The 26,038-nt window shown below is 45.9% G+C and overlaps 8 protein-coding genes across 9 annotated transcripts; 3 read left to right on the top strand and 5 right to left on the bottom strand.

The window, feature by feature from the left end:
• Positions 1–66: 66 nt before the first annotated feature.
• Positions 67–10,251, bottom strand: MED16 (mediator complex subunit 16). The gene is made up of 6 exons (XM_070209573.1): positions 9,424–10,251; positions 9,167–9,358; positions 7,942–9,039; positions 7,451–7,880; positions 2,006–2,787; positions 67–1,940 (listed from the first exon to the last, which is right to left on the bottom strand). The coding sequence occupies exons 1-6, from the start codon at positions 10,186–10,188 to the stop codon at positions 291–293; spliced, it is 4,917 nt and encodes a 1,638-aa protein (XP_070065674.1). The 5' UTR covers positions 10,189–10,251; the 3' UTR covers positions 67–290.
• Positions 3,237–6,185, bottom strand: LOC6626591 (uncharacterized). Its single transcript, XM_002048991.4, has 2 exons — positions 5,485–6,185; positions 3,237–4,552 (listed from the first exon to the last, which is right to left on the bottom strand). Exon 2 carries the CDS (start codon positions 4,550–4,552, stop codon positions 3,338–3,340), a length of 1,215 nt encoding a protein of 404 aa, XP_002049027.1. The 5' UTR covers positions 5,485–6,185; the 3' UTR covers positions 3,237–3,337.
• Positions 10,252–10,654: 403 nt separating the features above from the next.
• Positions 10,655–13,397, bottom strand: LOC116651288 (uncharacterized). The gene is made up of 2 exons (XM_032437443.2): positions 12,903–13,397; positions 10,655–11,970 (listed from the first exon to the last, which is right to left on the bottom strand). The coding sequence occupies exon 2, from the start codon at positions 11,968–11,970 to the stop codon at positions 10,756–10,758; it is 1,215 nt and encodes a 404-aa protein (XP_032293334.1). The 5' UTR covers positions 12,903–13,397; the 3' UTR covers positions 10,655–10,755.
• On the bottom strand, positions 13,159–17,258 carry Fbxo42 (F-box protein 42). Its single transcript, XM_002048992.4, has 3 exons — positions 16,817–17,258; positions 15,360–16,762; positions 13,159–15,298 (listed from the first exon to the last, which is right to left on the bottom strand). Exons 1-3 carry the CDS (start codon positions 17,016–17,018, stop codon positions 14,855–14,857), a joined length of 2,049 nt encoding a protein of 682 aa, XP_002049028.1. The 5' UTR covers positions 17,019–17,258; the 3' UTR covers positions 13,159–14,854.
• A 314-nt stretch (positions 17,259–17,572) lies between these two features.
• LOC6626593 (tektin-2) lies at positions 17,573–19,169 on the top strand. Its single transcript, XM_002048993.4, has 3 exons — positions 17,573–17,901; positions 17,960–18,391; positions 18,452–19,169. Exons 1-3 carry the CDS (start codon positions 17,690–17,692, stop codon positions 19,107–19,109), a joined length of 1,302 nt encoding a protein of 433 aa, XP_002049029.2. The 5' UTR covers positions 17,573–17,689; the 3' UTR covers positions 19,110–19,169.
• A 434-nt stretch (positions 19,170–19,603) lies between these two features.
• On the top strand, positions 19,604–21,559 carry LOC6626594 (tektin-2). Its single transcript, XM_002048994.4, has 3 exons — positions 19,604–19,905; positions 19,962–20,393; positions 20,551–21,559. The coding sequence occupies exons 1-3, from the start codon at positions 19,694–19,696 to the stop codon at positions 21,206–21,208; spliced, it is 1,302 nt and encodes a 433-aa protein (XP_002049030.1). The 5' UTR covers positions 19,604–19,693; the 3' UTR covers positions 21,209–21,559.
• A 208-nt stretch (positions 21,560–21,767) lies between these two features.
• On the top strand, positions 21,768–23,332 carry LOC6626595 (tektin-2). Its single transcript, XM_002048995.3, has 3 exons — positions 21,768–22,075; positions 22,128–22,559; positions 22,620–23,332. The coding sequence occupies exons 1-3, from the start codon at positions 21,864–21,866 to the stop codon at positions 23,275–23,277; spliced, it is 1,302 nt and encodes a 433-aa protein (XP_002049031.1). The 5' UTR covers positions 21,768–21,863; the 3' UTR covers positions 23,278–23,332.
• On the bottom strand, positions 23,315–25,777 carry Art7 (arginine methyltransferase 7). Of its 2 annotated transcripts, XM_070210300.1 has the most exons (4): positions 25,674–25,777; positions 23,889–25,598; positions 23,676–23,827; positions 23,315–23,610 (listed from the first exon to the last, which is right to left on the bottom strand). In XM_070210300.1, exons 2-4 carry the CDS (start codon positions 25,560–25,562, stop codon positions 23,343–23,345), a joined length of 2,094 nt encoding a protein of 697 aa, XP_070066401.1. In that variant the 5' UTR covers positions 25,563–25,598; positions 25,674–25,777; the 3' UTR covers positions 23,315–23,342. The 2 variants fall into 2 exon arrangements, with proteins under 2 accessions (XP_070066401.1, XP_002049032.2); XM_002048996.4 differs by having other exon boundaries at positions 23,889–25,715.
• Between the last annotated feature and the right edge of the window lie 261 nt (positions 25,778–26,038).

The following is a 26,038-nucleotide window of genomic DNA, read 5'->3' as shown; positions in this document are numbered from 1 at the left end:
TTGAAATAATACCTACTTACTTTATACTCCCCAATGTGCATGTTATAATTATATAAATACACGATATAAACTTCACTAGATTTATTTATTAGTTTAATTACAATAGTTATATAGGGGAATAATAATTTATTTCCATTTGCTTAAGAGTTCCCATTAACGGGCAAAAGCACCGCGGGGTTAGGTGTCTGAGTTTTCAGTGTTTATGTACATCTACTTAGAAAAATCTATTTAACCCTTATTTAATTTTTTATTAATATAAATCCTAGAGCTCTTTAATTCTTATTTGAATACTAATTAATTTGCTTCCAAAAGCCGCCACAGTGGCAATGCAACCACTTGTTGCACCAGGCTTTCAGTGCGGACGTTTTGGCCACTTTGTTGGCGCTGTTAACGAAACCGCAGCGGGCACAGCGTCTTATGGTGCTGGGATTGGCGCCCAGTTGGAGATTACTAACGCCATCCTTGACGCAATTGGCAAAGACAACCTGCTCCATTTCAATGTCCTGCAGTCCGACTGGCTCCACCAGCGAGGTGAACGTTAGCTGACCAGATTTGACAGCCGCATAGCCCTGGGCGCTCAGCAGCGTTGTCGGATTGTATTTGGACGGCTGTGGTATGAGCAGCTGCTTGGACAGCAGACTGCACTCGTCCAGCAACAGCTCGTCCGGCTCGGCGGCATTTTGTGCCAGCCGCGTGAGCAGTCTGAACAGTATGGCCAGCACATCGATGTTGTCCATGGTCTTGGTATAGACAGGCAGGCACTGCGGATTGAGTAGTCCCCAAATGCGAATCATGACGAGCAACTCGCGCAGACTGCCAATGGCCACAATGTCGCGACTGATATCGTAGCTGGCACGCTTGCCGGACAGCTTGCTCTTCATGACCTCCTCGGGCAGACGATTGAGCATGTTGAGTGCCAGATCAGTGACCCATTGGATCAGCTGTTGCAGGCTCTGCAGCATCATGGGCTCCACGGTAAAGTCCTTAGGATCTAGATTGAGCAACACTGTGTCCACGTCCGGCACCGATTCGGCCAATTTCATGGCCAAATTATCCGCCGGTCCCTTGTCCTGGCAGCCCAAATCCGAGGGTCGCAATAGGCTCTTAAATGTGCTCGAAATGGCGTGCAGTATGATGAGATTATCGAATTCCTGCTGTTGCGCACGGCACAGATTGCTTTTCAGCGCCAAAAAGTTGGCATAGTAGAACTGACGCACATATGATGGCTGTCGTGTAAAATTGTCCGTCAGCTTCTCCACCAGCGCCTCCAGGTTGCCCAAATTGAGCAGCAGCACATCGCTAGCGTCCACTCCGGTCACAATGCAGTACTCGAGCAGCAGCAGCAGCAGCTGCATGGTGCTCGCATTTTGCTTCAGCATGGGCGTTTGCATTGCATGCAGTTGGGCGTGGCTGTCGAAGATGAGCAACATCTGGCTGGTGGGCGTAAGGTCGGCGCACACGAATCTCGCCTCCGCATCCCGTTCAAACTGTGTGTGATTCAGCTGCTTCAACGTGCCCGGCTCCAGCACCTGTACGCTGTTATCTTGGAGTATGGCATACAGCTGCTCACAGTCTGCGGCATTGAGCCGCGAGCTGCAAAGTTGCGAGATTTGTGCGTTCAATTGCAGCTTGGCCACCTGTTCCCAGCTCTCGCTTGGCACATAATCAACGGGTTTGCTATTGTTAGCTGTCGCGGCTGACGACTGCTGGAGCAGCGCGTGCACACTCTGATGGCGTCGCGTTAACGTCCATTGCTCCAGCAAACTGGCGCTATCGGCACAGCCAAAGACCACGTATATGACATCCTCGTTGGCCACGCGCGTCCATAGTAGCTGTGTGATGCGCCTGCTCTCCATTGGCGAGGGCGTGGTGTTCAAAAATATGCTGGCCAGCGACTCGGACTTGATGGCAATGCGTTCACCCTCCAGCTGCAATGAGACCTGGGAAAACAACAAGATGCAACAGTAATATTCGAAAGACCTAGGATTAAAAAGAAAATGCCCACCTTAAAGCAGTGCACCAGCTGCTGATGCTGTTGCCAGCCAATGCTGTAGGCTATGTTGAGAGCTCCACTGGCGCTGGGCACAATGCTGCTGTGCTCAATGTAGCTGCGCGAGATGCCAATGCTGTGCGTGGCTGGCGTCAGCTCGATTTGTTCGTTACTGACGCCGCTGAGCGGCGGCTCTGGTACCACGCCGCTGTTGCTGTTGGGCGCCAGCTTATGCAGCTGGGGCAGCGTGAAGGCGGCCAACAGGCCGGAGGAGCTAAGCAGTATGCAACCTTCGGTGGCAACGCCGCCAAAGCCAGTTAACGTGGGTCGCTGTTCGAGTCTCTCAAATTTCTCGGCATAGTAGGTATGATCCTTTTTCTGTGTATTGAAGGCAACGCCTTTGCCGTTGTGAAAGAACTTCGCTTGGATGATGTCTTCGCTGGGTATGTTGGCATGGTAATGCAGCTGCCAGACGTTAAGCGCCTGCTCCTTAGGCTGCCAGATTTCCACACGGCCGCCAATGTAGCCCAGCATCAGCTGCTCACCGCTGGCATTCCACTCCAAAACATTGATCAGCGATTTTGAGGTGCACACCTTGTAGTACTGCCAGGGTGTCACAATGTCGCACACATAGACGTGACTGGAGAGGCTTTGGAGTGCGCTGAATGCAATTATGTTGCGCGCAGATACGGCGCATAGCACGACCTTGTGCGGGAAGACGCTGCTGTCCTTGCCATTACCAAATTCACGCCGGCTTTCAACTTTGTACAAAATTGTCATTTTGTTTACTTCTGTTTAGCTAAAAGCGGTGTAATGCTAGTGATGTGCACGCAAATAATCGATAAATTATTGTTATACATGTGAATGGCGATAACAAATTGTCCGCTTATACCCAGTAGACATTTTTGTGTGAAGAAAACTATCTTAAAAAAATTGCGCCAAAATCATTCTGCAATCAAAATCAATTAGTAATAAATTAAAATTAATTTACATTAAATCCGCATTTTTTATCTAAACTAATTCATGACTACACTGTTGACCAAAGGCTGCCATCAAATGTGAATGTTGCGAAATGAATTATTGTTGATATCGAACAGGCCAGTTTTCAGTTTGTAACTTCCTAAAATATTGTTTTTTTTTTTTTATTGTTACTGTATATTTATAAGATTGTGCGCGAGTTGTACAATCATCAGCTGGCGATAACAGACCAGACGCAAACCGGCTTGATATTTGTTTGGCATGAATATCGTTTTCTGTTTTACAGTTTATTGAACTTTGACGCTCGTACATTAACTTAAAGCAATAAATACACAATGATTACGATTTAATTTACCTAAACAATAGGTTCTAAACTAAGTTCACATAGCGCAGTCCCTTCAGCAGACAGCCGCTGAAGCTGTCGCCGTCGATGAACTGAATGCCATCGGCCAGGCAGGACTGCAAGCTGCATGGATACTCGGCGCCGTAGGCGCTGCTCTCCCAGCGCAGTTGCAGCACGTAGTGCACCTCGGGCGTCAGCACGCAGGCCTGCTCGCGGCTCCAGCTCAGATGCAAATCACAATTGTATTTTGTTGTCTGATTTTGGATAAGGTGCGTCCACACGGGCTCCCCGCCATCTGGATACAGATCAATGCGCAACGATTCGCGATACTCTTGCGGCACATGGCCAATGTTGCATGTAAGATTTGGCGCCAGGCGGCTGTTGAGCACCAAGCCCAGCACTGAAATAAAACGCGAGCACTTCAAGCCCAGCCGCCACACATGCGACTCGGCGTCCACGGTAAATGGACGGCAGGCCTTGTAGTAGCAGCGTTCGACGAGCGTGGCAGGTGTGGGAGCAGGATTTATTGTATCCGCTGGAGCCGCCGTCACCTGCCAGCTGTTGGTGGCATCACCCAGCTCAGCATCATCGCACTCCCGCTGGCTCCATTCGTAGATATACCAGATGAGCAGCTTGTGCGGCTCCTTGCAAGCGGCTATGATGGACTTGACGCACTCTTTGGACACGTGCACATAGTGCATCTTCAGATAGCTCATGTACTGATCATTGTTGACGCAGCAGCGCATAAAGAACGACATACACACATCTAGCAAACTGTCCAGGCCCATGCACACGCTTAGCTCCAGCGCTGGCAGGACATTGGAGAAGCGCAATTTGCGAGTTATGGCCAGCAGTGCGTCCGATATCAGCTGATCCAGCAGATACTTCTCGGCGGCGTAGTACAACTCAATGGCGGCCTCCAGCTGCATGCCCTCGTAGTCCACGCTGCCCGTGTAAATATACTCCAGCAATACTTTAAAGATGGGCGCACTAATATCATGTATCTCTATTTCTGACTCCAGCTCCTGCAGCGGTCCATAGAACATGGCCTCAAAGACCGGACTGGCAGCGCTCAATATCAGCTTGTGTCCCTTCAGCTGCTGCTCGCACACATGGAACACGCAGTCCGTGTGTTTCTCGGCATGCAACAGCTCCGCGTACCGCCGGCCCAGCAAGGTGCCCACATTGGCCTGTTCCTTGCGATGGGCCACGGCCAATTCCAAAGCAGCGGCGGCGCTCATCTGTAAGCAGAAAAAAAGACATGCATACATATATAATTAATGCGTTCTGGAGAAATGACAATTTGGCTAATAGGAAACCAGTTTCCATACAGCATCAATCATTTAGCGAATTTTTAGAAATTCTTCGAGTTCTGCCTTTCCCCTAGTTTGCATAGCGAATTAGGAGAAACCGAAACGTGCATGCCCTACACAGTATACACATTGTATGCTTACGCTTCCTAATTTTGGGGTAAAAAAACCGATATAACTTTATTAGAAATAATTGATATGTTTGATATTTAAGATTCGCACATTTTTCATATTATCACTAGATAACCTTTTGTAGAAAGAGTTTTGCCTCTTCATGCCGTCTAAATTTCGGTCAAAGATTATATATTTGTTTTCTAATCTATCTGTGTGATAAGAAGCCCCCCACTTAGGCATAAATCAACTAATAGCCTCCCTAAAGAGTTCATGACGTAAGTGCTGGCGAAATTTGATTGAAATTTGTTTTGATCGTCTGCGATACTTTGTTTATCAATAACACAATCAAATATTTATATATCTACGTATACTACTAAATCGTGTTCTACCATTCTAATGCCGGCATGTCGCGCCCATTACCCGTGCTTGGCTCGGTGTGTGTGACTCTCGTTAAATATATTTCGCGCACGGGTTATAAAAAACCGGTTATATAGTGTTTACATAGATGATGCAGCATGGATGTTGGGGACGCTCAAGAAATTGGAAATAATTATTATCAAAGAACTGGCACATCCAGTAACTAGTTGTGTCGCTGTATATATAAAAGAACTGATAAGCCCAGCTCATGTAGGGTATATGCAAAAATATTTAGACAGCATGGCTTCACGGTGGAGGGAGAAAATATCATACTTCGCACGCAAATTCAATTGAATTGGTTGACACCCAATCTGAGCAGCTGCAATATTTACCTTTTATTATTCCTATAAATTATATTACTGATTTCCGAAAGCTGCTGCGCAAATTATTTATTATTCTCTGGGCATCGATTGGCTAATGCTTCGAGACAGCCAGAACTTTACATAAGCACGTTTTTGTTGTATTTTGTTTCGTTGTTCCTTTGCTTATTTAATTTTTGTTCGCAACCTTTGAAATACATATATTCTGTTGATAATTTTCGATGGATACTAAAGCACACCTTTTATCTGCGCATAATAATTGGCACGGTGACAAGTTCTTGAGTATTTATAATTTAATAGCTACGTTGAATACTTTTGTTTTTTTTGTTTAGTTTGGCAGAAAAACTGAATTGAAAGCGTCTGTCACTGAGGCCTGTTGAGTTGAAAGTTAATTATTTTGTTCTGGAAAGGAGCTGAACTTGACCGATTTTGCCAGCTGCTCACTGGCGGCTGCACGACGAGCGCAGTTAAAGCTTTGATGGACGCACGTACTGTTCAGCGCGAAGCGCCACCTTCAACTGATCGCTTGGAGAACACAAACGTTAACCCTACCGTTGGCTGCTCTCTGGAAGGTGATTATACTCTCTGGTGCTCTGGTTCTCAGTCGCGCTCTTGCGTTAGCCGTAGCCTCTGGCTACTGGCTACTGCTTGTCACTCAGGTGTCGAGCCTCTCTCTCACTCTCTTACTCTCTTTATGAAATGGGGGCCATTTAAGCTGACCAATGATGATTGCGAGAATTATTCTCTTTTTCTCTCTATTGTAATCTTTAATAAGAATCATGTGCCTGTGCTCATCCAGCATCTAGTTGAGATTACAAATTAAGCGGCGTCATTTTGTGCTGCCAATGATTGGCATTGCCGAGGCGCAGCCTTGAACCCTTTAATAGCCTCTTCTGCAGCCAAAGTTATTTCTGTAACTCATATATATATATATATATACTCTACAATAGATGTGGTTTATAGAAATTTTGAGAATTGTAAATGTATTTAAATGGGAAATTGTTTGAAAATTCACAAATATATTGTAAATCATATAAATATCCTCTACAATAGCTAAATCATATTGAAGTCAAAGAAAATATATACATAACTTTTGACTTGTATCAGACTAATCATTAAGATTTTAATCTATTGTAAATAATATTACTGATTTTAAGTTTATTAATTACAATTAAACTAAGTATATTAAAAATATATTCAATATCAAGTCAAAGCGATTGTCATTTTCTAAAGCATCTAACGGAAGTAAGAGCAATGGCAATTCGACTTGACTCCGTCATTTGCTATACCTTATCGCTTGTACATGCCGGTTGCAGACGCTTTGCCATGGCTTTGACTTTGGCATGTGACTTGCAAACTGGTATATGACCGACCGTTGGAGGCTGGTCCCTCAGCTCATACACGTGTGTTCATCTACTTTTGGCCAAGGTCTATGCCTTACTCTCTTCTTGATTCCCTCCCTTTTGCTGCCCGAAACACCTGCCGCGTTTTGCACAACATTGAAATAGAACATATGTAAATATAATATTTCTTACTAAAAATTAAGTCGTGTACACGAAAATGCGAACTAGAATATACAAATTACAATATACATACATATATAGTTTAGTTGTTGGTTAACAAAACGAAATAAAGTAATTTTAGGGTGAAATCATATTTATTCTATTTTGTATATCCTATTTCCATATACTATTTTTCATGGTCCTGTTCAAGTATGTGAACAGAAGTCGATTGCCCGCACAAAGCTCTATATAAGGTTCACCCCATTTAATGATGCGAGTAAATTTTAATATATTACATGTTAACTCAAATTTGAAGACTAAACACAGCAACTGATTTCAAGGATTTGAAGGATGCAGTTACGCAGATTAAAAGGGTAGCAATAGCTTAGGCTTATAAGAGATATTTTTAGCTAAATAAGCATTTGTGTGTGTGTGTGTGTGTGGTATGGCTTGTGCCTACGCTTAGATAATATCACGTGGTACACTAAGAAAGTGTATGGAATTGGACACATGGTGCGTGATGTCCGTTAGCGTCTCCTTATGCACGCCTCCAAATAATATCAGCTCCCCGTTGCCCGCTATCAGGCTGGACAGTATGAGGCGATCGGGTGCGCCGCTCAAAACACCAAAATTCTTGTACTCCACCCAATCTAGGCCAGGCTCACTGTTCGCATCACGCTGCAGCAAGCTAGAGATGTCGCAAACGAACAGCGACTGAACATTACATCGGACACGCTTCGGAGAGGGCGCTCGTAATGTTTGCGGCTCCACATGGGCGGGTGCACTGCGTCGCGAGTTGCGTATAGCATTCATTTTCTCCTCCATGCGACGTATACGTTCGCTATGATCGCGCGAAGCACTGCGTGAACGTCCGGGTACATTGAATGCGGCCATGCGAAAGGGGTCCTAAAATAGGTAAATTCGTGTATTATTAGCAATAAATCATTTATTAATATGCTACGCTCACCTCGTAGTGTTCGTCAAAACGCTTGGGCAGCAGCGGCTCGTTGTCACGACAGCGCAGCGCCAGATTGCGTTGTAATCTCTGTGCCGCATCTGCATCGCCATCAGTTGCAGCAGGTGCTCCACCTGGCACTGCAGCGGGCGCGGCTGCAGGCGGTGAATGCAAATCACTAAGACGTCCAGAGCGCGGCTGGTAGCTGTTGTTGTTATTGTTGACATTGTTGTTATGCATAAATTGCTGCGCCTGTTGCATGTTCTGGTCCAGTATGGCCCGCCTGTTGGCCAAATACTGCTCCTGTGGCGGCAAGGCGGCGGCAGCACCGAAACGTCCATTGTTGCCACGCTGATGTTGTTCAGGCAGCATAGCGCCTGGTCTCCGCTCCGGCAGTGGTACACGCTGTCCGGGCTGCTGCTGTTGTTGTTGGTAGAACGGCGGTGGCGGTGCCGGCACCTGGCCTAGCCCAGCAAAACGTAATGCGTTGCCGCCCACAGCTGGCACACGGCTCTGCTTCATTATTTGAAAGTCAAGGGGCATTTTGGGCGAGGGGCCCACCACAACCAAATAGTTATTAACCCTGCAGCCAGGATTGCACCACATGTGGACGGCGCCAAAGTGTTTATTGCGTACGTTCAGCTGCTTCCAGCACCAGGCATCACGCGTCATATCCAGCAGCCAGGCATCTGTGTAAACCCGATTGGCGCCGCCGCAACCGCCAACGATGAGTAGATGCTGCTTATCGAGTTCCACCTGAATTTGACCGTAACGCGGCGCAGGTCGCGTGTTGCCTACAAAGATGGGCTGCCACCATCGCTGCTCATCCAGATCCAGCACCCAGGTATCATTGGAGTTGACATTGACGTCATCCTTTATCTGATAGCCGCCAAACACAATCATGCTATTCCCATGCACACTGGCCGAATGACCTGCCATGGGTGGCGGGCATGGAAGTGAGTTGCGCGCCAGCCAGCGGTCTTTGGGCAGATCATAGTAGTGCAGCTCATCGAACAGGCACCACGGTTGATACGGTGGATGTAACGAGGGATAACGCCAGCCGCCAAACAGCACTAATTTATCCCGCCAGGCCACCATGGAAGCACTGCCCTTGGGTGAGGGATATGTACCCGTCGCAAGTGGACGCGACCAGCGCATATGCGTCAAATCGAAGCGCCACAGATCGTTAAATGTTGTATCCGACGAGGAGCCACCACCAAAGACATACATCGAGTTACCTAGCCGCACTGCCGAGTGTGCAAAGCGTCCAGCCAAAGACCACGTATATGACATCCTCGTTGGCCACGCGCGTCCATAGTAGCTGTGTGATGCGCCTGCTCTCCATTGGCGAGGGCGTGGTGTTCAAAAATATGCTGGCCAGCGACTCGGACTTGATGGCAATGCGTTCACCCTCCAGCTGCAATGAGACCTGGGAAAACAACAAGATGCAACAGTAATATTCGAAAGACCTAGGATTAAAAAGAAAATGCCCACCTTAAAGCAGTGCACCAGCTGCTGATGCTGTTGCCAGCCAATGCTGTAGGCTATGTTGAGAGCTCCACTGGCGCTGGGCACAATGCTGCTGTGCTCAATGTAGCTGCGCGAGATGCCAATGCTGTGCGTGGCTGGCGTCAGCTCGATTTGTTCGTTACTGACGCCGCTGAGCGGCGGCTCTGGTACCACGCCGCTGTTGCTGTTGGGCGCCAGCTTATGCAGCTGGGGCAGCGTGAAGGCGGCCAACAGGCCGGAGGAGCTAAGCAGTATGCAACCTTCGGTGGCAACGCCGCCAAAGCCAGTTAACGTGGGTCGCTGTTCGAGTCTCTCAAATTTCTCGGCATAGTAGGTATGATCCTTTTTCTGTGTATTGAAGGCAACGCCTTTGCCGTTGTGAAAGAACTTCGCTTGGATGATGTCTTCGCTGGGTATGTTGGCATGGTAATGCAGCTGCCAGACGTTAAGCGCCTGCTCCTTAGGCTGCCAGATTTCCACACGGCCGCCAATGTAGCCCAGCATCAGCTGCTCACCGCTGGCATTCCACTCCAAAACATTGATCAGCGATTTTGAGGTGCACACCTTGTAGTACTGCCAGGGTGTCACAATGTCGCACACATAGACGTGACTGGAGAGGCTTTGGAGTGCGCTGAATGCAATTATGTTGCGCGCAGATACGGCGCATAGCACGACCTTGTGCGGGAAGACGCTGCTGTCCTTGCCATTACCAAATTCACGCCGGCTTTCAACTTTGTACAAAATTGTCATTTTGTTTACTTCTGTTTAGCTAAAAGCGGTGTAATGCTAGTGATGTGCACGCAAATAATCGATAAATTATTGTTATACATGTGAATGGCGATAACAAATTGTCCGCTTATACCCAGTAGACATTTTTGTGTGAAGAAAACTATCTTAAAAAAATTGCGCCAAAATCATTCTGCAATCAAAATCAATTAGTAATAAATTAAAATTAATTTACATTAAATCCGCATTTTTTATCTAAACTAATTCATGACTACACTGTTGACCAAAGGCTGCCATCAAATGTGAATGTTGCGAAATGAATTATTGTTGATATCGAACAGGCCAGTTTTCAGTTTGTAACTTCCTAAAATATTGTTTTTTTTTTTTTATTGTTACTGTATATTTATAAGATTGTGCGCGAGTTGTACAATCATCAGCTGGCGATAACAGACCAGACGCAAACCGGCTTGATATTTGTTTGGCATGAATATCGTTTTCTGTTTTACAGTTTATTGAACTTTGACGCTCGTACATTAACTTAAAGCAATAAATACACAATGATTACGATTTAATTTACCTAAACAATAGGTTCTAAACTAAGTTCACATAGCGCAGTCCCTTCAGCAGACAGCCGCTGAAGCTGTCGCCGTCGATGAACTGAATGCCATCGGCCAGGCAGGACTGCAAGCTGCATGGATACTCGGCGCCGTAGGCGCTGCTCTCCCAGCGCAGTTGCAGCACGTAGTGCACCTCGGGCGTCAGCACGCAGGCCTGCTCGCGGCTCCAGCTCAGATGCAAATCACAATTGTATTTTGTTGTCTGATTTTGGATAAGGTGCGTCCACACGGGCTCCCCGCCATCTGGATACAGATCAATGCGCAACGATTCGCGATACTCTTGCGGCACATGGCCAATGTTGCATGTAAGATTTGGCGCCAGGCGGCTGTTGAGCACCAAGCCCAGCACTGAAATAAAACGCGAGCACTTCAAGCCCAGCCGCCACACATGCGACTCGGCGTCCACGGTAAATGGACGGCAGGCCTTGTAGTAGCAGCGTTCGACGAGCGTGGCAGGTGTGGGAGCAGGATTTATTGTATCCGCTGGAGCCGCCGTCACCTGCCAGCTGTTGGTGGCATCACCCAGCTCAGCATCATCGCACTCCCGCTGGCTCCATTCGTAGATATACCAGATGAGCAGCTTGTGCGGCTCCTTGCAAGCGGCTATGATGGACTTGACGCACTCTTTGGACACGTGCACATAGTGCATCTTCAGATAGCTCATGTACTGATCATTGTTGACGCAGCAGCGCATAAAGAACGACATACACACATCTAGCAAACTGTCCAGGCCCATGCACACGCTTAGCTCCAGCGCTGGCAGGACATTGGAGAAGCGCAATTTGCGAGTTATGGCCAGCAGTGCGTCCGATATCAGCTGATCCAGCAGATACTTCTCGGCGGCGTAGTACAACTCAATGGCGGCCTCCAGCTGCATGCCCTCGTAGTCCACGCTGCCCGTGTAAATATACTCCAGCAATACTTTAAAGATGGGCGCACTAATATCATGTATCTCTATTTCTGACTCCAGCTCCTGCAGCGGTCCATAGAACATGGCCTCAAAGACCGGACTGGCAGCGCTCAATATCAGCTTGTGTCCCTTCAGCTGCTGCTCGCACACATGGAACACGCAGTCCGTGTGTTTCTCGGCATGCAACAGCTCCGCGTACCGCCGGCCCAGCAAGGTGCCCACATTGGCCTGTTCCTTGCGATGGGCCACGGCCAATTCCAAAGCAGCGGCGGCGCTCATCTGTAAGCAGAAAAAAAGACATGCATACATATATAATTAATGCGTTCTGGAGAAATGACAATTTGGCTAATAGGAAACCAGTTTCCATACAGCATCAATCATTTAGCGAATTTTTAGAAATTCTTCGAGTTCTGCCTTTCCCCTAGTTTGCATAGCGAATTAGGAGAAACCGAAACGTGCATGCCCTACACAGTATACACATTGTATGCTTACGCTTCCTAATTTTGGGGTAAAAAAACCGATATAACTTTATTAGAAATAATTGATATGTTTGATATTTAAGATTCGCACATTTTTCATATTATCACTAGATAACCTTTTGTAGAAAGAGTTTTGCCTCTTCATGCCGTCTAAATTTCGGTCAAAGATTATATATTTGTTTTCTAATCTATCTGTGTGATAAGAAGCCCCCCACTTAGGCATAAATCAACTAATAGCCTCCCTAAAGAGTTCATGACGTAAGTGCTGGCGAAATTTGATTGAAATTTGTTTTGATCGTCTGCGATACTTTGTTTATCAATAACACAATCAAATATTTATATATCTACGTATACTACTAAATCGTGTTCTACCATTCTAATGCCGGCATGTCGCGCCCATTACCCGTGCTTGGCTCGGTGTGTGTGACTCTCGTTAAATATATTTCGCGCACGGGTTATAAAAAACCGGTTATATAGTGTTTACATAGATGATGCAGCATGGATGTTGGGGACGCTCAAGAAATTGGAAATAATTATTATCAAAGAACTGGCACATCCAGTAACTAGTTGTGTCGCTGTATATATAAAAGAACTGATAAGCCCAGCTCATGTAGGGTATATGCAAAAATATTTAGACAGCATGGCTTCACGGTGGAGGGAGAAAATATCATACTTCGCACGCAAATTCAATTGAATTGGTTGACACCCAATCTGAGCAGCTGCAATATTTACCTTTTATTATTCCTATAAATTATATTACTGATTTCCGAAAGCTGCTGCGCAAATTATTTATTATTCTCTGGGCATCGATTGGCTAATGCTTCGAGACAGCCAGAACTTTACATAAGCACGTTTTTGTTGTATTTTGTTTCGTTGTTCCTTTGCTTATTTAATTTTTGTTCGCAACCTTTGAAATACATATATTCTGTTGATAATTTTCGATGGATACTAAAGCACACCTTTTATCTGCGCATAATAATTGGCACGGTGACAAGTTCTTGAGTATTTATAATTTAATAGCTACGTTGAATACTTTTGTTTTTTTTGTTTAGTTTGGCAGAAAAACTGAATTGAAAGCGTCTGTCACTGAGGCCTGTTGAGTTGAAAGTTAATTATTTTGTTCTGGAAAGGAGCTGAACTTGACCGATTTTGCCAGCTGCTCACTGGCGGCTGCACGACGAGCGCAGTTAAAGCTTTGATGGACGCACGTACTGTTCAGCGCGAAGCGCCACCTTCAACTGATCGCTTGGAGAACACAAACGTTAACCCTACCGTTGGCTGCTCTCTGGAAGGTGATTATACTCTCTGGTGCTCTGGTTCTCAGTCGCGCTCTTGCGTTAGCCGTAGCCTCTGGCTACTGGCTACTGCTTGTCACTCAGGTGTCGAGCCTCTCTCTCACTCTCTTACTCTCTTTATGAAATGGGGGCCATTTAAGCTGACCAATGATGATTGCGAGAATTATTCTCTTTTTCTCTCTATTGTAATCTTTAATAAGAATCATGTGCCTGTGCTCATCCAGCATCTAGTTGAGATTACAAATTAAGCGGCGTCATTTTGTGCTGCCAATGATTGGCATTGCCGAGGCGCAGCCTTGAACCCTTTAATAGCCTCTTCTGCAGCCAAAGTTATTTCTGTAACTCATATATATATATATATATACTCTACAATAGATGTGGTTTATAGAAATTTTGAGAATTGTAAATGTATTTAAATGGGAAATTGTTTGAAAATTCACAAATATATTGTAAATCATATAAATATCCTCTACAATAGCTAAATCATATTGAAGTCAAAGAAAATATATACATAACTTTTGACTTGTATCAGACTAATCATTAAGATTTTAATCTATTGTAAATAATATTACTGATTTTAAGTTTATTAATTACAATTAAACTAAGTATATTAAAAATATATTCAATATCAAGTCAAAGCGATTGTCATTTTCTAAAGCATCTAACGGAAGTAAGAGCAATGGCAATTCGACTTGACTCCGTCATTTGCTATACCTTATCGCTTGTACATGCCGGTTGCAGACGCTTTGCCATGGCTTTGACTTTGGCATGTGACTTGCAAACTGGTATATGACCGACCGTTGGAGGCTGGTCCCTCAGCTCATACACGTGTGTTCATCTACTTTTGGCCAAGGTCTATGCCTTACTCTCTTCTTGATTCCCTCCCTTTTGCTGCCCGAAACACCTGCCGCGTTTTGCACAACATTGAAATAGAACATATGTAAATATAATATTTCTTACTAAAAATTAAGTCGTGTACACGAAAATGCGAACTAGAATATACAAATTACAATATACATACATATATAGTTTAGTTGTTGGTTAACAAAACGAAATAAAGTAATTTTAGGGTGAAATCATATTTATTCTATTTTGTATATCCTATTTCCATATACTATTTTTCATGGTCCTGTTCAAGTATGTGAACAGAAGTCGATTGCCCGCACAAAGCTCTATATAAGGTTCACCCCATTTAATGATGCGAGTAAATTTTAATATATTACATGTTAACTCAAATTTGAAGACTAAACACAGCAACTGATTTCAAGGATTTGAAGGATGCAGTTACGCAGATTAAAAGGGTAGCAATAGCTTAGGCTTATAAGAGATATTTTTAGCTAAATAAGCATTTGTGTGTGTGTGTGTGTGTGGTATGGCTTGTGCCTACGCTTAGATAATATCACGTGGTACACTAAGAAAGTGTATGGAATTGGACACATGGTGCGTGATGTCCGTTAGCGTCTCCTTATGCACGCCTCCAAATAATATCAGCTCCCCGTTGCCCGCTATCAGGCTGGACAGTATGAGGCGATCGGGTGCGCCGCTCAAAACACCAAAATTCTTGTACTCCACCCAATCTAGGCCAGGCTCACTGTTCGCATCACGCTGCAGCAAGCTAGAGATGTCGCAAACGAACAGCGACTGAACATTACATCGGACACGCTTCGGAGAGGGCGCTCGTAATGTTTGCGGCTCCACATGGGCGGGTGCACTGCGTCGCGAGTTGCGTATAGCATTCATTTTCTCCTCCATGCGACGTATACGTTCGCTATGATCGCGCGAAGCACTGCGTGAACGTCCGGGTACATTGAATGCGGCCATGCGAAAGGGGTCCTAAAATAGGTAAATTCGTGTATTATTAGCAATAAATCATTTATTAATATGCTACGCTCACCTCGTAGTGTTCGTCAAAACGCTTGGGCAGCAGCGGCTCGTTGTCACGACAGCGCAGCGCCAGATTGCGTTGTAATCTCTGTGCCGCATCTGCATCGCCATCAGTTGCAGCAGGTGCTCCACCTGGCACTGCAGCGGGCGCGGCTGCAGGCGGTGAATGCAAATCACTAAGACGTCCAGAGCGCGGCTGGTAGCTGTTGTTGTTATTGTTGACATTGTTGTTATGCATAAATTGCTGCGCCTGTTGCATGTTCTGGTCCAGTATGGCCCGCCTGTTGGCCAAATACTGCTCCTGTGGCGGCAAGGCGGCGGCAGCACCGAAACGTCCATTGTTGCCACGCTGATGTTGTTCAGGCAGCATAGCGCCTGGTCTCCGCTCCGGCAGTGGTACACGCTGTCCGGGCTGCTGCTGTTGTTGTTGGTAGAACGGCGGTGGCGGTGCCGGCACCTGGCCTAGCCCAGCAAAACGTAATGCGTTGCCGCCCACAGCTGGCACACGGCTCTGCTTCATTATTTGAAAGTCAAGGGGCATTTTGGGCGAGGGGCCCACCACAACCAAATAGTTATTAACCCTGCAGCCAGGATTGCACCACATGTGGACGGCGCCAAAGTGTTTATTGCGTACGTTCAGCTGCTTCCAGCACCAGGCATCACGCGTCATATCCAGCAGCCAGGCATCTGTGTAAACCCGATTGGCGCCGCCGCAACCGCCAACGATGAGTAGATGCTGCTTATCGAGTTCCACCTGAATTTGACCGTAACGCGGCGCAGGTCGCGTGTTGCCTACAAAGATGGGCTGCCACCATCGCTGCTCATCCAGATCCAGCACCCAGGTATCATTGGAGTTGACATTGACGTCATCCTTTATCTGATAGCCGCCAAACACAATCATGCTATTCCCATGCACACTGGCCGAATGACCTGCCATGGGTGGCGGGCATGGAAGTGAGTTGCGCGCCAGCCAGCGGTCTTTGGGCAGATCATAGTAGTGCAGCTCATCGAACAGGCACCACGGTTGATACGGTGGATGTAACGAGGGATAACGCCAGCCGCCAAACAGCACTAATTTATCCCGCCAGGCCACCATGGAAGCACTGCCCTTGGGTGAGGGATATGTACCCGTCGCAAGTGGACGCGACCAGCGCATATGCGTCAAATCGAAGCGCCACAGATCGTTAAATGTTGTATCCGACGAGGAGCCACCACCAAAGACATACATCGAGTTACCTAGCCGCACTGCCGAGTGTGCAAAGCGTCCTGCTATAATAGGCATGGGCATACCCGTTGGTATGCTCGGGCAGTTTGCTTCCAAAGAGGCCGCTGTCTGTTGTGAGAACACCTCCCAGCGCAGCCGAAAGTCGGCCAGGCCCTTTTCCAGATTTAGTTGTGAGCGTCGCACAAGATCTAGAGTTTAAATTATTTGGATAATTATGGCATTATTCTCTGCATCGCACTTACTCTTCACAATCAGTTGCCAGCGCTTGCAGACCAGGCTGCAGTGCTCCAGGTCGCCATAGGGCGGCAAATAGGTGAATATAAACTCGAGTATCTCGTCGGGCAATACATTGAGGCTTACAGCAGGTGGAGGGCATTTGGTGAGGCATGTTGTTGTCGCTGTATTGTCACAGTTATCATTCAGATTTCGATTGCACGTGGCCATTGCGTGGCGTCCTGTCCTTGCCTCCTTTGTTGTCCTTCACCTTAACTGCAGCTAGGAGCGTAACACCCGTGTGCCCGTTGCTCACACCGTGCAGTTCGTTTTTTAATTGGTGCTGATCTCAAATACACAAAGCGTCGCCTACGCACACTCTTAAATAGCTGTAAATGTCCTTTTTAAGCGATTTTCAGCCTTAAAAACTGTAAACAGCAGCAGTCGCTGGCGATGGCAATTACTTTAATAAATATCGCGCAGACGTGACAAGCATATATCGATAACAAACATATGTTTAATGATGGCGGAAAAAAATCATCGATATTTATGGCTATACATATTTTAAGTTTTCAAAAAGACGTTTTATTGTTTTGTTTTTCTGTTTTTTTTTTTTGCCTTATTTTACATTTAAAACCCTTTTGGATGATTTTGCATATCTTATTGAAACATTTGATGGGGCCAGTCGGAAAATAATTTCACTTTTTTAAATCTTGCCAATAGGCAAAAAAGTCAAGATCTAGTAGGCCAGCACATGAAGCCAATTTACTCATTCAGTAAGAACATTCCATTCACACAAAACACTTCAAACACATAAAATATATAAAAACACAGAAAATATACAATATATATACTACATACATTGTTGCAACCAAGAAGATATTATACAAACAATTATTAAAATGTCTCTTCATTTGATAACAACTATGCAGAAGCCGGTCCCTCATATTTCAATGTCCGATTGGAATTCCAAAACGGATCGACTGCGAGATGTGGCAAATGCACGCCGTGCTGATGCCTTGGCTTTGCGTAGCTCATCTCGGCTGCTCAGGGATCAGTCTCAAATCGAGTGTGACTGGGCGAACTACGAGTCAAACAATGCGCTGGATGCTCGGTAAGTTGTTGTCAGAGTCCCTTGGCTTTGCCTATGACTAACATATTTTGGGTGCCAGCGTTAAAGAAGTGAAAACCTGGCGAGATATTATTTCCAAGGTATTTGAATGCTTGGTGCGGGAGATCCAGGCACTGGAATCGGAGAGGAAAGCGGCGGAAAATGAGCTGGAGTGGCAGGCAGGTCCCTTATCGATTATAAGAGAGATGAATTTTGTGCGCGATGATCGTGTTGCATCGGAGTTGACCTACGATCGGGTCGGCCAGGAGTTAATGAATGAACTCTATTTGCTAGAGAACAATGCACGGTTGCTCACAAATCTCATCCAGAATGCATGGGAGAAATTGTCGCGTCTGGAAGTAGTGCGCTTTAAGGTTGAAAGCGAGCTCAGAAACAAAACAGAAACTGTAAACTTAGACACAACACAGCGGGCTCTGGATCGTAATTCGGTTTCCATATCCTTTAAGGAGGATCCGACGCGTACTTCTAAAGAGTAAGTTTCAGCATATTTAAACAAATGGCAGCGGATCAAATTAATTAATGTTAATTGCAGATTCCGCTCATACGAGAATTGGATGACGTGGACTCACAATCTGAAGCAGATGGCTGAGAACGAAACGGCCGATACAGCTGCCATGCGGGAATCACTATTTGTGTGCCGTGAGAAGGCCCGCAGCATGTTGCTAGCCCAACAGGAGCGCACCGATCACTATTTGCGCGTTCGCATTTTTCAAACCCAGCAGGCGTACAACGAGCTGGAGTGGCAGCGCCTTAGGATGATGGATGACTTAAAGGCATCTAATTGTGAGATACAAGATATCGAGGATGCGCTGAATGACAAGACAAATAGGATAAAGTTGGCTGAGACTCGCCTTGAGAATCGCAAATATCGTTGCCCCACTGAACTGTGTCTGGACGAAGTGTACGAAGTTCTATGCTTAGAGCTTCAAAAGCTGCGCGAAATCCAGTGTTGTCTTATGGATAAGCTCAACGAATCTAGGGCCAATTTCAATCTATTGTCGAATCATGCTAATAAGATCGACGACGATCTGGCCAAAAAACAGCACGCAATAATTACTGACAAAAAAACTCTCGAGGTGCGGCAGCGTTTTTGGGATGATGACGCTGGAATACAGACGCATAATCCATGCCCTCAGACTGATCGAAATATCGAACTCACCCACTCAGAGAATATTACTGCAAAAAAATGAAGGAATGTATGGTACCATTTTTTATACCAATTGTTTTTTTTAATAAATGTGGCAAATTAATTATTTTTAGATTACATTTCCTACTGACCATTAAGCGAACCATCCTTTTTTAAAATGGTTCGCTTTACTTCCGAAACATTATTTACGTTCGTCGCTTTTGGATATATAGCCCCAACTTCTATATGAAAATACGTGCGGCTTGTAATATTTTCAGCATGTTATGGGATGAGTAGAAGGGAGTTGTATCGAGCTTTAATCAAGCTAGATACCTTGTTGGGATTTTCATCCCTGATATTGTTTCCTCTTTTATTACCAAAGTATTCCTATAATGCAAATAATTCAGTCCCTTCATTTAGTTAATGCCTAGCAACAGCTTTAAATGGTAACGTTGCCATTAACAATGGTCTAAGGGACACACTTTGATGATCTAGTAGCCATCGTATAAGCAAATATACAACGTTCCAACAAACGGAATCGAAAATATATTCATTCCCTTCGTGCACTTCACAGAGAACACAAACATAAAAGATTAAAGATTTTACATAATATATTATTATACGAAAAGATTACATATTGAATTAAGAATGTCTTTCAATTCGGTGGTTACGATGGAAAAACCCTTGCAACACATCTCACTTTCCGACTGGAATGAGCGAGTGGGGCGTCTGCGAAATGTGGCGACTGCCCGACTCGCTGATACCTTTGCCATACGTAACTCATCCAGAGTGCTCCGCGATGAGACGCGCATCGAGGATATCTGGGCTAACTATGAGTCGAATGTGGCATTGACGGATAGGTAAGTTCCTTTGTTACATGAGAAATGTTATGTGTTTGAAACTTGCGTATTTGAAGAATTCTGGAGCTTACTAGCTGGCGGGAGATCATATCGAAGACCTATGAACGCATTGAGAACGAAATTCACACATTAGAGCAGGAGAAAATTTTGACGGAACGGGACCTGGATGCACTCTCGGGTCCCATAATGGTGATAAGCGAGATGCTCACCATGCGTGATAGCCGAGTCGGCTCCGAGTTGACATATGATGAGCCAGACAACGAGATCAAGAAGGAACTTTACGTGTTGGAGAACAATCAGCGATTGTTAGCGGACCGTTGTCAGAAGGCATGGGAGAAGCTGACACGCCTTGAAGATGTGCGTGTCAAGATATCCATGGAGGTTCAGAACAAAATAGAGGCAGTAGATCTGGAAAGGAAGCAGCGCGAACTAGATCGCAATTCCACAAAAATATCGTTCATGACGGATTCCATGCGTTATCCCACGGAGTAAGTGATAAAGTAAACTGTATGATGTGGTCGATTTTGTGGATGTGTCTGCTCGAGATTAACGCGTTTTAGTTGACTCGATGCAGGGATTTCCTTTAGTACTTAATCTTGTCTGGCTCCGAAATTTAAAGGCAATTACAATTACTCTTGCTTGCAGATGTTGCACATACGAAGGCTGGCTGGAGCATACGAAGAACATGAAGTTGCTGGCCGAGAACGAAATGGCCGACACGGTCGCGCTGCGAGAATCCTTATTTGTGTGCCGTGAGAAGGCCCGTAGCATTCTACAAGCTCAACAGGAGCGCACCGAGTACGTCATACGGAAACGCATTTTTGAAACTCAGCGAGCACGCAACGAGCTGAAATTTCAAATGGACAAGATGAATGATGAATTAAAGAATGCTTCGATTGATATTCAGGCGTTGGAGGATTCGTTGTGTGATAAGACAAATAGTTTAAAGTTGGCTGAGACGCGCCTAGAGAATCGTGCACAGCGCCGGAATATGGAGCTCTGCCTGGATCATGTACACGATGTGCTCTGCTTCGAGGTAAAGAAGCAACGTGAAATCCACCGTTGCCTCAAGGAGAAAATCGAGGAGTCCAGGAAAAACTACAATTTAATTGGCGAACATGCCCTAAAGATCGCTACGGATCTGGAAAAGAAGGAGCACGCACTCATGACTGACAAACGAGCGCTGGAAATACGGCAGGCTTTTAAGGAAAGCGAAGCTGGACCGAAGGTCTTTAATCCGAGTATTGCTACCGATCGCAATATTATACTCACTAACACGCAGGACTTGATTCCCAAGTCCTAGAGCTGGGTTATAAAATTCGATGAATTTGCAATCAATCAGGATAACAAGCCTAGCAATTAATTGAATACAAGGCTACATTAAACTTATATTTTAGACCATAAGGTAAAACGATGTCACTAGGAACATTCGAACTGTTCTATAGATTAAGAGCAATTATCGTCAAACGAAGGGTCTGAATCTGGACAACCGTCCCCAAAGATTTACTCTAGCGATCTTCGATAATCTACTTCATGAAATCATTTAACTGTTGACGGAGTATTCTTAATAAATACTACCCAAACTAAACAATATTATGACTATTATAACTTATCCGATTAAAGATAATAAGAGAAATAAGATTAATATCATGTACCAAGTTGTACTGAAATTATTTCTGTTTCTTATGCATTTGTTTTTCAGACCAATATTTTTCCCCACTTGCAGGTCGAATTTTCAATAGCCCCGTTTTTGCCTAGCAACAAGCTTGAAGGCAACACCTTGGTGATCTAGTAGCCAGCGCATAAACAAAATTGACATACCATGAAAAATGAAAAATTCCATCAGTTTCTGTTGTGTTATCGTTGTGAACACAAATACCGTGAAAAAGAGTAAAAATATTATTGTTTTTCTATAAAATAAAAATTGATTTTAAAAGGAATACATACGGTGCCTTAAAATGGCTTTTCATTCGGTGGTAATTATGGAAAAACCATTGCAGCATATTTCACTTGCTGACTGGAATGCACGCGTTGCTCGTCTGCGAAATGTGGCCGATTCCCGTCGTGCTGACGCCTTCGCCTTGCGTCATTCCTCCCGTACGCTACGGAATGAGACTCGCATCGAGGGTGACTGGGCGAACTATGAAACGAATGAGGCGTTGACTGATCGGTGAGTTGAGTGAATCCTTATAGACCCTGCTACTGACTTTTGTGTGTGATAGCATTGCACAGCTGAATAGCTGGCGTGAGGTCATCTCCAAGACCTTTGAGCGTATTGAACTCGAAATTAAATCGCTGCAAGAGGAAAAGGCTTTGACCGAGCGTGAGCTGGACGCACTGACTGCGCCCATATCTGTAATAAGCGAGGTGCTTACCATGCGTGATAGCCGCATCGGCTCCGAGATGACATATGATGAGCCAGACAAGGAGATCAAGAACGAACTTTACGTTTTGGAGAACAATCAGCGATTGTTAGCGGACCGTTGTCAGAAGGCATGGGAGAAGTTGACACGCTTGGAGGAGGTGCGTTACAAAATTGGCATGGAGATTGAGAACAAAATTGAGGCGGTGGATCTTGACAATGTGCAACTCGCGTTAGACCGTAATTCAGCCACATTGTCCTATAAGCCGGACCCCTTGCGTAATCCCAAGAAGTAAGATCGTGATATCGAATATAGCCTTCTGAATTAACTTTGAATTATGAATGTTTGCAGCTGTTGCTCTTATGAAGCCTGGCTAGGCCATGTGAAGAACATGAAACAGCTGGCCGAGAATGAGTTGGCTGATACATCAGCTATACGTGAGGCGCTCTTCGTGTGCCGTGAGAAGGCCCGTAACATGTTGCAGGCGCAACAGGATCGTGCGGAGCACACCATACGTAAGCGCATCTTTGAGACTCAGCGGGCGCGTAACGAGCTGGAGTGGCAGCAGCTCAAGATGAAGGAGGAAATGGAGAGTGCTGTGTGCGAGATAAAGACGTTGGAGGATGCGCTGCGTGACAAGTCGGATTCATTGAAGCTGGCTGAGACGCGTCTGGACAACCGGGCACAGCGTAGTGGCATGGAGCTGTGCCTAGATCATGCACATGATCTGCTCTGCACGGAGGTTGAGAAGTTACGCGAAATACGTCGTTTACTCAAGGCTAAAATCGATGACGCCAAGGCCAATTTCAATTTGCTATCGGATCATGCCCAGAAGATCGATGTGGATCTAGAAAACAAGCAACACTCGTTGATGACGGATATTCGTGCACTGGACTTGCGTCTGCGTCTTAAGGGCGGCGAGTATGGACTGAAGGTGATGAATCCAAGTGCCCAGACGGATCGCAATATTGTACTCACCCGCATGGAGCAGGAGATACCCAAGTCCTGAAACTGATAATGTTTTCAATGTATTCCCATGTCCTGTCTAAATTCTTGTGCTGAAATCTGTTTTTTTTATTTGGTTTCTTCATGACTCGCTTGCAGCGAAAAGTTAAAAGTCAGCTCGCCTAGCAGCGGTCTGAGCGTTGTACTCCACTTTAGGTGAGTTTGGTCATCCGTTTGGCTAGGGAAGTGCACACCCTGACGCACAAACATATCCCACTTGACGAATTGACCGGGCACAATAGGTTCAAGAGGTCCAGTGCTGACAATTGATTTGGAGCTGTTGTTCGCCGCCAGCTGCCAGTCCACCCATAACGCAACGCCATTGCAGTTTCCCTTGCTGGTAATAGTAGGGCACAGAGATAAGGGCATAGACTCTTGTATCAACTTGTTAGGGCAACTTACGCTGTTAGCTCCAAACAGCCCTGGTTATGCTGTTCCACGCCAAAGTTGGCAAAGTTGACGCTGAGTAGCAGCTGAGGCTCTGCAAGAGCACGGCAAGGGTATTCCCAGAGCGGTTGCGCCTCCACCTGGGACAGGGCCTGTTTCGCTGATCGCTGAAATAGATACATATTTGTTTCTGAGATGACTAGTCAAAAATGTTAAACTATTGCTCACCTGCACCATTTCGTCGAAGAGCGTCAGATCAAAACCCTCGCAGCTAATAATGGGCGTGCGTATCTTATGCAGATCTAGAAACTGCACGGGCAGCGCATATATGCGAGCCGCACAAGGCGAGATTTCAACAGACTCGGACAGCTTCTGCTGTTGCTGCAGCTGCAGCAGCAATGTGCCAAAGTAAAAGTTATCCCACGGTAGAATTGCATTCAGAAAATATGGTTCGGCAAATATGTGTGTTAGGGTGTTTAGTTCCTCAGGCTCCAGCTGTTGCAGGCTCTCCAAAAATCGGACGTTCTTCAATTTATTGTGCTTGGCAACTGATTCAAGCAGGCGGCGCGAGAAACGATGGGGTTCCAGGCAACGCACACTGCAGGCACCCAAAGCAGAGCTGGCAAGTCCGAGCAGGCAGCCGTCTCCTATGACCAGTACGTGCGCAGGTTTTGCCTGCTGCACCGCCTGCTCCAGGTAGGCCAGGTATCGCTTGTTTCTAGTGCCCTGATTAAGCTGGCCGATGCGATTGCGAGTGTAGGTCAGGTGCAGATCACAGCTGCAGCTATGACGTCGCGCCGGCTGCTCGGGCTGTTCTTTGTGTGCGTCAAACCACAGCGAATACTCGTCATGGTAGCATCTTAGCCAAAACTGTTCCCCAGCCTGATGCAGCTGCAGCGGTTTGGGTATGTAGTATATGGCCTGCATCCAGTGATCCCGCCAGGGCACAATATTGGGCAGCGGCCGATCTGCATCTTTAAAACTTTTCTGCAGTTGCTGCAGCTCCGGATGGGCCCAATAGGGTGCACAGCTTAGCAGCTGCTCGCCGGCATCGTCCAGCTCGATTTGCCACCAGTAGAAGACTAGCTCAACGCTGCCCGGCTTGCTTAGCTGCAGTCGTAGCACATGCTCCCGCTGTTGTTCGCGCGGCTGCTTGCGCTGAAAGTCAAACTGGAAGATCTGTGCGGGCTCTGTAAGAGTGTGAAATGAATTGGGTGGGAGCTGGGAGAGCTGCACATCGTGCAGAGCGGCCTCGCCGCTGCACTCCATCAGTTGCGCTGGTGGGCGCAGCAAAATGTCGCCATCCAGACTGGGCAGAACCTTTAAACTGTTCCATTGCGTCGCCAGCGGCGATTGAGCCACCTGAGCATAGCAGGTGGCACGTGCGGGTATGCACAGGGCATCATCGGTGAGAAGTTCCTGGTGCGCATGATTGTAAATGCTAATTGCACCCTCGCCAATCAATTCAGTGTCCAGCAGCTCGGCCACCAGCAAATTGGCTCTGTGCGGCATATCGATGCCCATTTGAATGTCCGTCGAGCGTTTGCGTATGAGCCTCACCTGTGCGGCATCATTCGCAGCCAGAATGCGAGCCGCGCAGTTCGCCATCGGCATGAAGGCCTCACAGGCTGTCACAGTATCGGCGCCAGCCCGCAGCGCCATCATGGCTAATATGCCAGTGCCGGTGCCAATGTCCAGCGCATGGACTTCTTTACCCGCCTTGCGCATAGCTGCGATTGTCTTCCGCAATGCCGCATAGTACTTCTGGTTGCGTTCCCAGTCGTGCAGCATGTCACCAAAGCCGGCATTTGCCACCTCCTGATGGTAGTCGTAGTCATCGCCACGCTCTTGCCATGTGTTTTGGCCCGTCATCGGGTTGATTACTTGCGAAAAGCTGGCCATTAGTCGTGTGTGCTGCAATGTCAAACGAAGGATTTTCTGCATCGAAAAAGAATGTTTCATCGATACTATATTTGCATATATGCATATATTGTTTTGAAAATAAACACACACGGTTTAGCTGCGTACAATCCCGCCACAGGTCACATTTCCATCTAAAACAGTTTACTATAACAACAAAAATGTTAAGGTTAACATGTGCTGTTAAGTCTCACATATATCGATATATCGATATGTGTCGAGCTATGCCAAGCTGATTGTACGACAAGAAACCGTTAAATTTTGTAATAAGAAATAATGTGCAATTATTCTCTTGTTAAAAATCATAAGTCGTCTATAAATAAAGTATATAATCTTCAACATTTAAAATGTATTTTATTGCAACGATTCTAAAGGATACATCTGAAAATTGAGTACTTTAAAATTGATGATCAAGTCTCCGTCGAACTCCCGATATAAGCTTCACACGCTGCTCTGAG

Source organism: Drosophila virilis, chromosome 5 (genome assembly GCF_030788295.1).
Source record: "Drosophila virilis strain 15010-1051.87 chromosome 5, Dvir_AGI_RSII-ME, whole genome shotgun sequence".
Taxonomy (NCBI): Eukaryota; Metazoa; Arthropoda; class Insecta; order Diptera; family Drosophilidae; genus Drosophila; species Drosophila virilis.
The sequence above is the reverse complement of the archived record's forward strand: the minus strand, read 5'-3'. Positions and strand labels throughout refer to the sequence as shown.

What these genes read in the sequence shown, in the direction of transcription:
- LOC116651288 (XM_032437443.2), bottom strand. Translation starts at nt 11,970, where the DNA reads ATGAGCGCCGCCGCTGCTTTGGAATTGGCCGTGGCCCATCGCAAGGAA.
- LOC6626594 (XM_002048994.4), top strand. Translation starts at nt 19,694, where the DNA reads ATGTCTTTCAATTCGGTGGTTACGATGGAAAAACCCTTGCAACACATC. An exon ending in AATGTGGCATTGACGGATAG is followed by an intron (nt 19,906 to 19,961) that starts GTAAGTTCCTTT and finishes GCGTATTTGAAG; the next exon opens with AATTCTGGAGCTTACTAGCT. An exon ending in TCCATGCGTTATCCCACGGA is followed by an intron (nt 20,394 to 20,550) that starts GTAAGTGATAAA and finishes TCTTGCTTGCAG; the next exon opens with ATGTTGCACATACGAAGGCT.
- LOC6626591 (XM_002048991.4), bottom strand. Translation starts at nt 4,552, where the DNA reads ATGAGCGCCGCCGCTGCTTTGGAATTGGCCGTGGCCCATCGCAAGGAA.
- LOC6626595 (XM_002048995.3), top strand. Translation starts at nt 21,864, where the DNA reads ATGGCTTTTCATTCGGTGGTAATTATGGAAAAACCATTGCAGCATATT. An exon ending in AATGAGGCGTTGACTGATCG is followed by an intron (nt 22,076 to 22,127) that starts GTGAGTTGAGTG and finishes TGTGTGTGATAG; the next exon opens with CATTGCACAGCTGAATAGCT. An exon ending in CCCTTGCGTAATCCCAAGAA is followed by an intron (nt 22,560 to 22,619) that starts GTAAGATCGTGA and finishes GAATGTTTGCAG; the next exon opens with CTGTTGCTCTTATGAAGCCT.
- Art7 (XM_002048996.4), bottom strand. Translation starts at nt 25,622, where the DNA reads ATGAAACATTCTTTTTCGATGCAGAAAATCCTTCGTTTGACATTGCAG. An exon ending in TCTTCGACGAAATGGTGCAG is followed by an intron (nt 23,828 to 23,888) that starts GTGAGCAATAGT and finishes TATCTATTTCAG; the next exon opens with CGATCAGCGAAACAGGCCCT. An exon ending in GGCTGTTTGGAGCTAACAGC is followed by an intron (nt 23,611 to 23,675) that starts GTAAGTTGCCCT and finishes TACTATTACCAG; the next exon opens with CAAGGGAAACTGCAATGGCG.
- LOC6626593 (XM_002048993.4), top strand. Translation starts at nt 17,690, where the DNA reads ATGTCTCTTCATTTGATAACAACTATGCAGAAGCCGGTCCCTCATATT. An exon ending in AACAATGCGCTGGATGCTCG is followed by an intron (nt 17,902 to 17,959) that starts GTAAGTTGTTGT and finishes TTTGGGTGCCAG; the next exon opens with CGTTAAAGAAGTGAAAACCT. An exon ending in CCGACGCGTACTTCTAAAGA is followed by an intron (nt 18,392 to 18,451) that starts GTAAGTTTCAGC and finishes TGTTAATTGCAG; the next exon opens with ATTCCGCTCATACGAGAATT.
- Fbxo42 (XM_002048992.4), bottom strand. Translation starts at nt 17,018, where the DNA reads ATGGCCACGTGCAATCGAAATCTGAATGATAACTGTGACAATACAGCG. An exon ending in CTGGCAACTGATTGTGAAGA is followed by an intron (nt 16,763 to 16,816) that starts GTAAGTGCGATG and finishes TTTAAACTCTAG; the next exon opens with ATCTTGTGCGACGCTCACAA. An exon ending in GTTTTGACGAACACTACGAG is followed by an intron (nt 15,299 to 15,359) that starts GTGAGCGTAGCA and finishes TACCTATTTTAG; the next exon opens with GACCCCTTTCGCATGGCCGC.
- MED16 (XM_070209573.1), bottom strand. Translation starts at nt 10,188, where the DNA reads ATGACAATTTTGTACAAAGTTGAAAGCCGGCGTGAATTTGGTAATGGC. An exon ending in CACTCGGCAGTGCGGCTAGG is followed by an intron (nt 9,040 to 9,166) that starts TAACTCGATGTA and finishes CCCTCACCCAAG; the next exon opens with GGCAGTGCTTCCATGGTGGC. An exon ending in GTTTTGACGAACACTACGAG is followed by an intron (nt 7,881 to 7,941) that starts GTGAGCGTAGCA and finishes TACCTATTTTAG; the next exon opens with GACCCCTTTCGCATGGCCGC.